Source organism: Phoenix dactylifera, chromosome 15, assembly GCF_051530095.1.
Source record: "Phoenix dactylifera cultivar Ajwa chromosome 15, Ajwa_hap1_PhDact_Kaust_v1.1, whole genome shotgun sequence".
NCBI lineage: Eukaryota > Viridiplantae > Streptophyta > Magnoliopsida > Arecales > Arecaceae > Phoenix > Phoenix dactylifera.
The window spans coordinates 14424255-14439177 of record NC_143204.1 but is presented as its reverse complement, the minus strand read 5'-3'; the positions used below and the strand labels follow the sequence as shown (position 1 = coordinate 14439177).

General features: G+C 38.6%; 1 protein-coding gene across 2 annotated transcripts; it reads right to left on the bottom strand.

Annotated features, from left to right (window-relative positions):
- Positions 1-1161: 1161 nt before the first annotated feature.
- LOC103718582 (vacuolar-sorting receptor 3-like) lies at positions 1162-14891 on the bottom strand. 2 transcript variants are annotated; one of them, XR_015973657.2, is made up of 12 exons: positions 14210-14855; positions 5837-6529; positions 5466-5554; positions 5241-5310; positions 5090-5173; positions 4907-4983; positions 4751-4832; positions 3071-3163; positions 2879-2945; positions 2513-2641; positions 2318-2427; positions 1162-1648 (listed from the first exon to the last, which is right to left on the bottom strand). XR_015973657.2 is itself a non-coding variant. In XM_008807471.6 (12 exons), exons 1-12 carry the CDS (start codon positions 14523-14525, stop codon positions 1547-1549), a joined length of 1902 nt encoding a protein of 633 aa, XP_008805693.2. In that variant the 5' UTR covers positions 14526-14891; the 3' UTR covers positions 1162-1546. The 2 variants fall into 2 exon arrangements, 1 of the variants encoding a protein (XP_008805693.2); XM_008807471.6 differs by having other exon boundaries at positions 3081-3163; positions 14210-14891.
- Between the last annotated feature and the right edge of the window lie 32 nt (positions 14892-14923).

Here is a 14923-nt window from a genome sequence, read left to right as displayed (position 1 = left end):
CAAAAAAATACATTTCATCTAGTCATTTTGGGCGAGATCTTAAGTTATTACAAATAGTATCAGAGCGAACTCGACCCATAGCCTATGTGGACTAGGGTACAATGCAACACGAGTTCATGAAGGCTGAACACAAACTGATCATGGTGCTTGTAATTAGATTTGAATAAATTTGAACTACTAGCTTGACGAGGACGTCAGAGCTTGAACGGAAAGAGTATGTGAAGAACCGTGTGGACATGCCTATAAAATCTTGGATACTTATACAGAACTAAAAAATCCAAAAAATACCTTCTGTCTAGCCATTCTGGATGAGATGTTAAGTTGTTATAGTATGTAAGTAATTCAAATAGGTCGAGAAATCCCCAATTCAATCTGAATCCATTTTGTTATACAACTGAGGCCAAGCCTGTGTTCTTACAACTCTATGGTCTTATTTAATTTAGCCATAGGGCTTAGCCTAATCCATGTAAAAAGGTTCAGCCAAACCACATTCAGCTTGAGTTTGATAAATGGATAAGGAAACCAAATATGAAGCAGATATGGGATGGCCAGCATGATGGAGGTATTAACAAGCGAGAGCTGGCAGCTGCGAGGAGAGATTTCATGAAATAAGATTCTCATATTTAGTATATAACAAAAAAGCACTGGATGTGAGAGAGAGAGAGAGAGAGTGAGAGAGAGAGAGAGAGAGAGAGCAACCCTTATCATCATCCAAGCCTTTTCCATTGAACAGGGGTCAGCTATAGAACAAAACTTATGATCGACTACCGACCAGATATAAATCCCATGAACTTGATGCCGAATTCCAGGATATTCTGGTGAGTGGTGTGGATGGATATATTCGCTCAAGAACTTTGTAAAGCAGCCGATCAACAAACAAAAAACTACACGACTAGCTGGCATGCAGGAAAATCTTCTTCATTCATTACAATTTAAACTTGTGAATCCAAGGAGAGAGACTCCAATACTTTCCTAGCTGCACAGATATTAGAGCACAATGCAAAACAAAGTTTGAGTGTGAATAGGGCAGCGTGGATGACATAAGAAACCAACATATTGAGTGCCATCTCTACAGTTTTCATACCTTGGAGATGCTGTCAAACCGCAAATCTATAAATGCATTGTACCAAAAAGACTGATAATCTATCTTATTAGATGTAATTTGAGCTCATGCAACCAATGAGAAATCCTTCATTACTCCCCTGCACTTGCAGAAAGTCAGCCAAATGTTTAACAAAATATTAAACAAATTGTCAATATGGTAGTCCATGTGAACTAAAAAGGCCATCATACTGAGCACCATCTCTGTTAACTGTTCATGCCTTGGGCTATGTCATCAAACCACAAGTAAGATCTTTACAATCCTCACTCCATCTTGGCACACAAACAATTTTCCTCGGCCTCTAAAAATCTATTTTAATGTTAAATGTTCCTTCTGTGGGCATTCCCCCCATCCATCTTTTATTTGTCCACCAAGCCCTGTATGTCTTTCTCATTGGGGTAGAGTGATCAAGCAGAGAATCCTTCGTGAAAACCAACCTCCATTTCAGGCATGATTTTGTTCATGGGCATGATTTGGGACCTCTCCTTGACTGTCCAGTGGCATGTACTGTGCCATAATAGCTCTGATCTCTGAGTCCATGTATGACTGCAACAAAAAGAAAAAGGTATGCAGATTCAAGAATTATCAAAATAGATGGCCTAAATACAACAATTTTCAGACTAGCAAAAACTAAATGCCGCATGGCAGGGGAGGGGGGGAGGGATGCTAGATATAACAATCTTCAGGGACTAGTCAATTTTTTTTCAGTAGGTATCAAGAAAATGGAGGCAGGAAAATGTTTCATAATTGGAATCAAGATCATGCTAATAATTCATCAAAACAATAAAACATAGACATGCAAAGTTGCAGTTACTTGATTCTACAGTGCCTAACTTCAGAAACCAATGGTATTTTTGATTTTATCTACCATCAAAAATGTGATATTGGCAGAACTTCCAAGGTTTCACACAAAATCCTAAAGCAACTTTGCACAAACATGGCTCTTGTATTTACTCCAAGCTAGTTGGCAGGTAGGAAAACTTTTCTTACCGCCTTTTTGGTTTAAGCTAATGCAAGCAAGTAATTACCAAATTGAGGTTTATGGGATGAAATAGTTCCCATAAAGTATAAAGAAGGAAGCATTTGATATAGGGAACTGCATTTAATTTTAAGGCCCAGAAACTGGAAGCCAAAGAGACTGTGAACAAAATCCCCATCACAGGGACCACAAAACTAATGAATTTAAATATAGTCGGCCAGAAATTATCAACTTACCCTCAACCTATATTTGTACAAAATATATGCTCCAAAAGCAGCAAAAGCCAAGACTCCTAAGATCACCCACACAGCAGCCTGTGTTGCCTTGGCTTCACCAGCGCTCTTACCTGCAAATAAAACATCAAAACAATATCAAGCAACAGAGTTTTACGAAGATGTTGACTATTACTCATGCTAAATTACAAATCTCACTTATGCAAGTGTCATGTTCTCTGATGTACAGAAGATCTCCACTACATGTGCACTCGTAACTTCCCCAAGTATTTTTGCAGCTGCATTCAGGGCACTGGCATGCTGTCTTCTCCTTGCATTCATCAATATCTGTGGATGAAAAAGGATATGATTACCTAGAATGACAAATTTGCCAGAGTTTGATCATCTGACATATATAGGAAGATTTTTTTTTTTTCTTTTTGCAATATGAAATGCTGAGATGATTTCTTGAGGTGTAAAGCAAATAAATTTACATGATTTGAGCATCAATTTTAACAAGATCCAATATATGTATTATCAGACACAACATTATTGTAATGAATATTAGTTAACTGAGCATCTTACCTTCGCAAGTTTTGATACCATCACCTTTGAATCCAGGGGGGCACGTGCACTTGCTGTCTCCAGTATCCTGTACACACCAAAGACAAGAATTTGCTAAAATCACTTCAAAACAAAAAAGCACATCACGAAGATTGAGCAGTCAACACCCTAAACCATGTATTTGATTAACAGTATTTTGCAACCTAGAGCTACCTGAACCAACCTGACAGGCAGAAAAGGTCTTGCCATCACGAGTTACTTGCCAACAACCTCCATTACTTATCTTGCACCTTCCAGGACCAATTGCTGCAGAGAACATGAAGAGTTAATTGAAAGGTGTCATAGTGTAGAATGTTTTTATGGAGAAAGCATGCATCAAAAAAAAGAAAACCTGGATAGCTGTTATTCTCTATGATACGGCTGTATACTGTAGGCGGTTTCCTCTTAATCATCCAACTTCAAGGTTTCTAGCCTCTATCACTAGTGTCATCATGATATTTTAATTGCCATTCAAACAGTTTCTGGGTACAACAGTTGTGTTCTAATATATACAACAACAAAGAATAAATGACCGTAAGATACACGCCACAACCAATATTACAATGTTATGTAGTGGTCATAATAGCCATTATGAGGCAGAAAAATCTGGAGTGAATAAATCAGAAATTAGGTCTGGATCCAATTTGTCATGTTAAATCTGAAATATTATTGGATTTGCTGGAGAAATTTTGCATGGGAAAGAATCCGTTTCCCGGGTCAAAGGTATCCTTGTTTTTGACGTGATCCTCAAGTGATGCTGCGAGGTCGGAGAACAAAAGACATGGACAAAGAGAAATCCAAAACCATAATTTTTATTTCCCCAAGATTCTAAATCTTGGGAATATCCTTACCTCTACTATAGGCCAGAATGACTTAAAACCTAAAAAGTCAAGTATTAACCATTATTTCAAGTAAATTAATCCTATCCCTTAAACTAAACTTATGAGAAAATGAAGCAAAAAATGCCAACACCTTATCTTAACATAGTTAAAATAGATCCACTAACTCATCTAGTCAAGGTTTGGAAACTTAGTTTTGGAGTTGGTTTCGGCCAGATTTGTGCAGTTTCAGTTTAAGCCATTTCGACAATTTCAGAAGTGCTCCAAGTTCCAGAGCTTAGGTCAAAAAATTCAAGAGAAAATTTGAAAGAAGTTTAAAAAAGAAAAATGAAAGAAGCCAAGAAAAGTTATCACGGAACATTTTAGAGTATTATGTGTAATATAGGTTCTTTGTTTGACTCTTTGTTACTCCTTGCTTTTATTTTCACTCTTTGTTGAAAGCAGTAACTCTTTGTTCATGAGATAAGTGTAGTTTTGATTTTCTTCTTGCATTTTTGAAGACTAAAACATAAAACAAAAGCAATGTCAAACAGGAATTTTACTTTTTATGAGTTCATAGGCAAATCATGTATGGCTTATCTGACCAGTTTACAAGCAATAAAAGAAATACATGAATTCAACAAAGTACCACCAATCAGCTCTTGCAACATGAAAACAACCTTATTTGTGAGATAATCAGCGTTACTTAGCACGCACAGCAGCTGAGGGATACATTCACAGGTACAGACAAAGAACTGAAGTGATCAAAAGATGCAACAAAAACAATAATTTAATAGCTTTGTCAAATCAAAAATTGCCCATCAGTTAAATCCATAGGATTTAATACAAGTATAACTTGAATTTTTTACATATACACTTGGCTTTGCTTTGATAAGCATTCATTTGTGAAAATAAAATGATGATGATGGTGGTGATGATGATGGTGATGTCCAAATGATATAGTATTGCTCTAAAGCAAACTACTAAGATTTAAACTGCCAGATTTCAATTGAGATGGGGACAAAAAAAAGATCACCTTTGCAATGGCTATAACCATCACCCTTGAAATGCACACCATCAACCACCGGACACTCGCAAATTCTGCCACGAAATGTGTCCTGAAAGACAATCCACCCATTAGGACAGAGAAACAACCAGAAGCATGTGAATTATATACTTTTTCACTTCAAACCTTGCAGGCAGTGATGTTGGAGGCTTTATCTTGCCAGCACCCCCCATTATTGTCCAGGCATTCATTTGTTTCAATATCTGTATTGAAAGCATGCATGAATCAGAAACCTATGCTTCAAGTATAAAATTCTATTATGAGAATGGAAAAAATTTTCAGAATAACTTCGCAGCCACTGAATCCTACCATCACTTAAACAAGCAGCTGGCTCAGTAGTTTCCTCAAAGCCAGCACATATAGCTTTCAAGACAGCTTTTTTCTCTAATTTTCCTGCAATTTTACATGTTAGCACCAGTAATGGCCTTAAAATTAGAAATATAACATATCCAAGACTAACCTCGATATTGTCGATTATTAACAATAAGAGTAGGCAATATGGTAACATCTCCCCTTGAACCCTTTCCAACCTGTACAAAGAATTTTCATCATCTAGCATTTAGGTGTGGAACTAAGTTAGAAATACAAACTCAGAAGGAATGTATAAAGGCATCATTTCAGAGTATGAAATTCATCATAACAGATTTGACAGATCAATCTACCAAACATATAATGAGATACCGACCTGGGCATCTTGCTCCATTTTCAAAATTGGATTGTCAGAATCTGCATCTGTATCTCCCATGCACCTTTCTATCTTCTTGACATCTAGCCCTGCTTAAATGTAAGAATATTATAACTGTCCTACTAAATGATAAACTGATGCTTTTACATATAGCAATGAAAATTGCTGGCCAACTTAGATACAGTGTATTATCATCATTTGTACAAACCTAGTACATTAACATTTGAACCATCTTTTATATATCTTCACACGTGAAGTATGAATAAAGATTTATTATGCATAATAATAAAACTAGAACAATAGCAGCTCCCAATCATGTTAACTCAGCAACCAATTAAAGTATATTTGTCAACTTTGAAAATAAACCTTACCTAATGACTTGATAACGGTGTCAGCGCACTCTTTGTTATATTTCTTCTTTTTCATAGGGCACCTGATGTGAAAATCGGTCACATAATCCCACCAGATCCAGGACCTTTTACTCTCATTTGCAACTTTAAACACACAGAGTTGCCTCAGATTCTCAACAACCACATCTTTTCCTTCATAACCAGTGCTGAAATCCTGCTCAGGGTCAGGTGCACAATACCTCCCGTGATTGATGCATTGGGATTTGCATTGTTTGCTAACAATGAATGCTTGAGGACAGTACCATGTTATATAATGGGGTGTAAACTGACTGTACCCACCTTTCTCAAGCAGTTGAGCTGCACCCTTAAATTCCTTTAGAAAATCCATTAGCATGTTGCATTTAGGCCCACACTCATCATTGCTATTAGTCCATAACTCATACTCCACACGATCATCTGGGTGTGGAACAGCTTCTCTCCAGTCAAGGTTCACATTGACCATTTCACCACTAAGAACGACCTTCTTTAACTTTTTGCCAAAATTTTTATCAATGAGTGCGGAGGGAATCATTATGTTTTGAATATACTTTGCAGCTTCATCGTCCTCTCGGGGCAGATCCATGGTAATCAGTGGTTCATCCTTGTCATCAACAACAAGCACTGCAGAGGCACCAGCATTCTGTGCATTCCAAACCTTCTTAGCAAACAGGCATTCTGTCAAAATACACAGTAGTCAACACAAGTATAATACGTACGAAACACATTCCAAAAAAAAAAAAAAATCTGACTTAAAATATGTAAAGGTGATATGCAGCACAGGATGATGCCTAATATTTGGGGTTACCAAATATCAACATTATAAGAGCCATAGCTTAATTATATTGCAAAATATCGGTGTGAATATCTAATAATATAGAATGCATAGTTTAGTACAGTCAGTGCTTAATTGCTTATGCAAGAAAAAGCTAATTTGTCTTATTCCCTTTTTAGATAAACCTCTTTTTTTTCACAATGACTGAATCAATTGGAAATTTATACTGAATCTAGAATCCAAGGTTTATTTTAAAAAATATTTCTTTTAAATATGCTTATACATTAGCATTGCATTAGAAAATTATAGAAATTTAAATAAAAAAATGAGTTCTTTTATAAAAAAAAGTATATAAATTTTCAAACAAACTGATGAATTCTTTTTCAAATATACTCATGATTACATACACACACATACTATTTTATGAATGATTTTCCAAGTTTGTCAACTTAAATTCATCTTTCTTAAACTGAATTGTGAGTACGATGCATTTTATAAATTCCCTAAAAGATTCCCTTTAACAAAAAATTGGGGCCTGAATAATTTGCAACGTGCAGTTATGTGCTCGCACATGTTATGGACTGACCCAACCTTTTTAATTTAAAGAATTAAATAGGTATTACTAGATATCAAACTAAGGGTTTCACCTCCTTCATGGTATGATGAAAAATAACAGCAAAGGCAAAAGAACATTAGGAACTCTAAACCAATAAGCTAACAAAAGGAGTTTAACTTTATAAGCAGATTAGTTGTGCCGAAATATGTAGAACAAAGAGATAATAGACATGCAATTCTCTACAAATATGGATGGTAGACATCATTACATGATCCACCAAGCCTTTGTCATCAACCATGAGGTTAATTATGAAACATGCGTCCTTGTTAAGAATGATCCATGTAAAGCAGATGTTTACAACTTGCAGTCACAAAGTTCGACCTTTCCATGAAACTTAAAAGGCCAGTCAACAACTAGGGAACCTTCCTTGATGGTCAAAAAAAAATGCTCATAAAACCAAGCAACCCTACGGTACCTAAAACCAGTACACTTGGTTTCAATATCCTGTCTCCAAATACAAGAATTGTTCTTCCCTCACCAGCCTTGATCAAAGAAAACATGGAAATTGTTTTCCCACATCATTTACCTGATAAAGGCATCTCTTGAGAATATCTACACACTACACTATAATCCACATTGACCAACGGTCGCACCACCACAGTCCAACAGCCGGCATAGCAGATAAAAGCTTAGGGGCAAATGACATTAAGGAGAACAATAAACATCATTAGTCAAGCCAAACTTACGCTGCCACGCCCCACATCTTGTGGTCATTAATTCCACCTAAAAGATCACTTTTTTCTCACAGCATATTTTATAAAACCACTTAAGGCCAATCCATTAGTAATTTCCCATATACTAATATCATGCAAGCCTTTCTTCCCGATATCATATCTCAGCTACCATTTGCATAATATATGGCATTTATCCATTCCTACCCAATATCCAAAGTTATGAAAGATAAACCTCATGAAGATGAGGGCACCATTTGCATTTACAGCTAAGATATTTGCATATATCTGCAATCATAAGGCTCTCATTGAGAGCCTTTCTTTAATACTTTCCTCATTACGCACTGTGAGATTAACATTTTAGCGACCACTCTAAAGAAAATGAGGAGGAAATGAGAACCCTTTTGTTCGAGAAACCTGCAGATGGGCCCACAACAACCTCATGGAACGAGGATGTCACAACAATTGTTCTTCGTCCACCTTGGTTTTCTCCCTTGAAACTCATTTTTTATGCCTGAATCATTGAATCTGTGAAGGTCAATTCCGCTACAGAAGCCAACCTTGCCTTTCATGACTTTACACTAATGCAATCCTAAGTGATAGAAATTTGTTAAGCATGCATCTAACTTCAACAAAAGGCATTTTGTTTCCAGACCTAAACTCCTTCTCAACACTTTACTGAATTAACATACCGGTCATCATCCTTCCAACCAGTGTCTGCTGAACCGACCCGCACCGGTTGGTTCAGCCCGTACCGGACCGGTACCAACTGGCACCGGTTCGGTACGAGGTAGAAATCGGTTCCGACCCAATCGGTACGTGCTTCATACCGGTACGAACCGCTCCGGACCGGTACCAACTGGCACCGGTTCGGTACAGAGGTAGAAATCGGTTCCGACCCAATCGGTACGTGCTTCGTATCGGTGCGCACCGGTACGAATCTATGGTGATAAGTGCCAGTGCTGTGCCACAGCGCTAGCCAGAGGTACTTTGAAAGTGCCATAGTGTGGCACTTTGAAAGTGCCACAAGTGAAGTGCCAACGCCAGAGGCACTTTGAAAGTGACACACTGTGGCACTTTGTGGCACTTTCAAAGTGCCTCTGGCGGTCTGGCCAAAATGTGGCACTCTTGAAAGTGCCACGCGCTGTGGCACTCTCAAAAGTGCCACAATGCCTCAGCAGGTGGCACCTTCACCCGTAGCATCGTTACCGAAGCCGTTGTTCGGCTATAAAAGCCGAACAAATGCTAAAGCCAAATCCAGAAATAAGGTGAAGGAAAAGCAGAGAGAAAGGAGGAGGAAAAGAAGAGAAAGGCAAAGACAAAGGCGTCAAAAAAATTTAGAAGGGTCAAAGAGCGTCGTTTTTCTCCAAAAAAAAATCCAGAAACTAAATAAGATAAAATTTCTTTCCCCTACATTTTTTTTTAATATTTCATTCAAATTGCTTAAAAAAATTAAGTCAAAAATTGCCATAAAATAGGAAATGATTCAATGATTCAATTTCGTCTTGAATTTTTTAATATGTTGTTGATATATGGACGATGTTAATGGTAACATTAACTTTTGTTTTTACAGAATTTATATAATTTATAATTTAATTAAAAATTTTAAAAATTATTTTTTAATTACAAAAAATTAGAAATTGAAAAAAAATTAATGTGGTCGTAGGAATGGAGCCATCAAGGAGAGGGCAACCCCAAGAGCATAATATTGGCTGGGAGCATGGGAAGATGCTCAGTGAACAGCACCAGTTTCAGTGCAATTATTGCCACAAGTGTTTCAAGGGTTGAGTGGTAACCAGATTAACATACTACAACAAGCTTATTTTTTCAGACCAAATTATTTAGAGAGGAAAGCCGCAGCTTTGGACAGCGACTAGCTGTCGTGAGCAAGACAACTATGAATTCAGGTACAATACAAATCTGCAAAACATTTTTGCAATTGAATTATCTTCACCTTTGAGGCCATCATATATGTAAAATGTAATTATCTTCAATATTTTTGCAGCTGAATGGTGGATTCATTTTGGCGGATCCGCAAAAAATCTTAAGCGGATAGCTATCCAGATCCTCTCCCAAACGGTCTCCTCGAGTGGCTGTGAGCGCAACTGGTCCACCTTCGCCCTCATCCACAGCAAACAGAGAAACCGTTTGACACAAAAGCGCCTCAAGGACCTAGTTTATGTGCACTACAATCTGCAGTTGAGGCTAATATGCATTCAGGAGGAAGTGTAGCTCAAGTATGCAGATTCCATCTATAGAACTTTTACAGATGATGATGATAATTCTATGTTCGACTGGCTTGCGGCCCAGTAGCAGGAGCCCGAGCTTGATAAGCCAGGATCGCCTCGACGACCAGCCAGCATCACAGCCACTGAGGTTATGGTCGATCCACAGCAATGGGCTAAGCGCAACATTCCACGCACTCCCACAGCTGATAGGACGTGGCTAAAGGGAAGCCAGTCACCGCATGACTGGTACGACGCTCCCGTTCAGAGAGATGATCCTCTCATGCGAGGACGAGAACGCTCTAGTACCCAGTCGACTCGATCAGGAGGGCGTCAATCCCAGCAAACGAAAAAAGAAAAGGAAAGGGTCCCAATGGAGAGTGTCGAGGTGGAGACTTGGACTAGCAGCGATGAAGGTTCTGGTGATGATGGATCTACTAGCCATGGAGGGAGTGGAGAACAATATGGTACTACTTATGAGACACAGCCGGAGAAAGATTTTCGATACACCAGTGAGTCTCAGTTTACGCATGCTACACAAGATACGGACCACGGTAGGCCGTCTAATATAGGCCGGTCGGATACCATTGCATATCGAAGAAGGGCTCCTCGAGGTTGTTCAGCAAGCCAGGATGCAGCTGCAAATGACCTCCCATGTGGAGTCGAATCCATTGATGTATCAAGTTCCGAGTCTTCCTATTATCCGCGGCCTCAGCCAACCTATGGATATAGTGCATCGGAGTCATATTCTGGTGGCTACTACCCTGCGCAGCCCGGAAGGTCTTACGGGTCGGATTTTGGTACCGGCATATTCGGATGGGCCCCTTCACAGCTATATTATCAAGACACCTCTCTGAGCCAGAGCTTCAGCAAGAAATCCGAGAGTTCTTATGACCCGACGTGCATTCCTCGAGGATTGAGCATACAAGACTACAACGCCGCTTGGTTAGAGGGATGGGTTGATCTACCTTCATATTATGCTGATGATCCAGATATCGACGAGAAGCATCGCCACTCGATCCGATTTTAGATATCCGAGAGTGCTTTAAATGTATGTAATTGATTGTATCTTAATTTGAAGATATTTTATGTTCTTCACCTCATTATTTGAATCATTTGGAAGTAATAAGTTGTATCATCTAGTTTTAACCTTAAACCTAAACATAGAAACATCAAAAAAACATCCAAAAGTGAGAGAACTCCAAAAAAAAAAACGACAATGGGGTCGAAACCAAGCCGAATGTGCCCCATCGGTACGGTATCGGTTCCGCTTGGTTCGGCACCGGTACTGTACCATTACCGGAGCCGACCGGTACGTCGGTATGCTCGGTACCGCGAACCTTGCTTCCAACCCACATCTTCTTCCTTTCAAGAGAGATTATTAAGTGGCACAAAGGTTCCCTCAAGGGAGATTCTATTGTTAAAAGGTTAAGAAGACTCCTCACTTTTATCTTTCATATTATGCAGAGTTTTGGATTAGACAAGGGTATAGCCATTTGGGGACTTTTTTCTCCTAAAATATGAAACATGTATCTTTCATCTATTCTGACTTAAAATCCTCTCTCTCATTGTTGCCCCTTCAACTCAAGATTTGTAGCTTAACGCCCCTTCCTCTATATTTAAGCAAAGATTTAGGTAGAATTTCATGATCTTCTATTCACCACTTTGCCATACAAATTCGAACTCTCTCTCATTATACACTAAATTAGCTTTGATATATGCCTCAAAAAAACTTCTTCCTGTTTAGGCCACTTTTATTCTCCTTTCAAATCAATAGTTCCACCCTTTTAGGTCTCTCCAAATCTAATATGTTCTGCATGTCCACTTAAAGTCAAATTTGTGAATGTTCTGAAAAATTATACATCAAATTCCTTTGACATCTTAAAATGCATCCAACTCCAACTTGCTCTTTGCATATCTCAGCTTTCTAAGCAAAATACAGATTGAGTTTCCAATTTCTTGATGCACGCCCACTTACCATCATATCGAACAATTGATAATGGATTCTCAAACCACCTTAATTTTCTTCCTTTTTTTTGGAAAGAATGAAGGCTTAGGCTCCAACACTTCCCAGCGGAGTCAAGTGTTGGTTAAGATAGCCGTCAAGGAAAACCACTTTAGCGGGTCAAAAACGAAAAAAAATCACCAAATAAATTGACAAGAAAACCTAGTAAACTTACTCAAACAGGTTTTATATTACTGATCCATAAATACTTACTAGGAATCATGGAAAAATCCACTTCAGCATTCCAGTTGAAAGTCTCAAAGAAATTAATTAAGCCCTAAACCTTCTGCTTATAAAAATACTAGCAAAAATTACAATCCCATCACCTTGTCCCCACAATTTTGCTAGCGATAATCTTTCTCCACCAAAAGCAAATTCCAACTATTAGGCATTTAGGCACTTTAATTAAGACAAATTTACTTATTAAAGACTACAGATATAAAGAGTCAATGGTTTTAGTAAAAAATGAAGACTCAAATTTATTAGGATTTCAACAAAAAAAAAAAAAAAATTGTACCACCATATGAAAGCAAAGTGAGGTGATTATATGTAATTAAAGCTTCTTTAGTAATTCAAACCACCAGAAAGCAACCACATATGTGCCTTAAAATTTTCCATTTATTGTCCAATCTGCAACATTTATGAATTCTCCTTCTTAAACAATCTTCTGGCCATCCCACTTCCTAATAGATCCTCCTAAAACCCAGTATTCCAAGAAATTAATATGAACTAACCCTCCAAGTTTAGCCCCCTCCCCTCTCTAGAATCTCATACTGATTAAATGAAATGTTCACCCCTTCAATAATCTTCGAAATTACATGCTCTCACTTTCTCATCCTTTTCTTCTTGATATTTACTTTTAGCAATATTCCTGAAACTATCAAGATACCAGAAAAGTTTCTTTTTCATTTTTTAAATGTGGGTACCTATCCACAATCACGCATGATCTGTCTTGCAAACCAATAGCTAAGCATGATGCTAGTAAATGCACTTTACAGTGTCTCTAGATATCCCATTGATTGAAGTTGACCTGACATAAGGCAAATCCCCTCCATAGATGCAATTGCATGAAAAAGTGCAATCCCTCATTCAGCTTAATAACTTATAGAAAAAGGAGGGAATCGAACTTCTTTTTCTGAAATATTATGAAGATATGATAGTTTCCTTAGCTTCACTTTTGAAAACTAAATCTCCATGAAAGTTTTAGTGATTTGTGCTGAGCCATGACCTTGCAAGATAAGATTAGTTAACTTATTTTGATGAATAAAGTCTGAGGCTAAGATACATAAATATGTCTATTTTTAATTTCTCACAATGGACAATTTCTCAATCATCTAGTTAGCATAGTTACTTGCATGGTTGTGCCTTTCAGTTCAAATATAACTATTGAGAACAGTATGATAGGTAGTTTCTCAACTCAGGAATGCTGGCATGACATGTGATTTAATGCCACTACCGCCAACTACTACAGAACTTTTTCTTGTTAAATGGAAGAAGACAAGCGTGACATCTCTCCAGTATTGTTACCTTTATGTATTATTTGTTCACAATGATAAGCAACAAAAGACTCCTATGTTCAGGTGCCAGCCCCCAACCTCTTGCATTAAAAAAAGTAAAATAAAATAAAAGCATAAGAATCCTATGTTGGTTGACAAGGACTGTAGTCCATAACCAATCAATGCAACACAAAATGCCACTCCATGCAACTTTCATGCGTTGCAGATCGCTCTGCCAGCTAAAAGGTGATTGGGATACAAACTTCCAAATGAACAAACTGAAAGGAAATTCCAGTATAATCGAACATTTTAACATTTTCAGCGCCGAGTTTTTGACTTTAATTAAAAAGTGGGGGAGCAAAACTAGCATAACAAAATTAACTGTACTTATCATCCAACATCTTACTAAACGTCACCCATCACGTTACAGTTCATGGACATCTTTCCGATCCAAACTTTATGCCTTTAATTCGCTCAAAAAAGTTTGTGCTCTCAAAACCAATAAATTAAATACCAATAGAAATATGAACAAAACACAAACTTCAATTATTCTTTCTGGAGAATACTTACCCCCACGATCGATAAGAAGAAAGTTGGGGAGCGCCCCCGGCTTGGGCCTGAACAAATCCGAAGCCGAGAATTTCTCGCAGGCGTATCTGTTGGTCTTGGGGTACACCACCATGCCCGCCATGCTCCCGCCGTACTGCGGGATCCCGAAGTTGCCGATGGCGCTGTCGTGCTTCCCCCGGAGCTCGGACGGCGAGGTCACCATCAGGCTGTTCTTCTCCACCACGAACCTCCCCGCCGCCGGCGAGGCCAAAAACCCCAATCCGATCCCCCAAACCGCAAGGAGGAACCCTAGGAGAAGCCCATCCGATCGCCCCATCTCCCCCAACACGAGCCGACGCCAAAGAAAAGGAACGAGATGGAAAGAAGAGACGAGAAGAGGTGGCGCGGATCGAATAGAGAGGGTTTGGGGAGTGTAGCTAACGAGCGAGAGAGAGAGAGACAGAGGGAGAACCTGGTTGGTAGTCAAGAGTGGCGACAGTGGGGCACGGGGGTTTTGAAGCAGCGTTGGAAGCTTCAGGGGAAGATGAGTGGCGGGGTGGTGGGAGAGTTAAGAAAGGGTGCCGCAGAGAGTAGTGATTGGATCCGCATGGAAGAAAAGTGGGGTCGTTATTGATGCTTGCAAGGGAAAAGGTTACCGCCTCCATCTTTAATGGCTCAAGTTTTGGGCATGTTAATGGTTAAAGGTCTGAAATTTTTTTTTTATTAGGGACATCT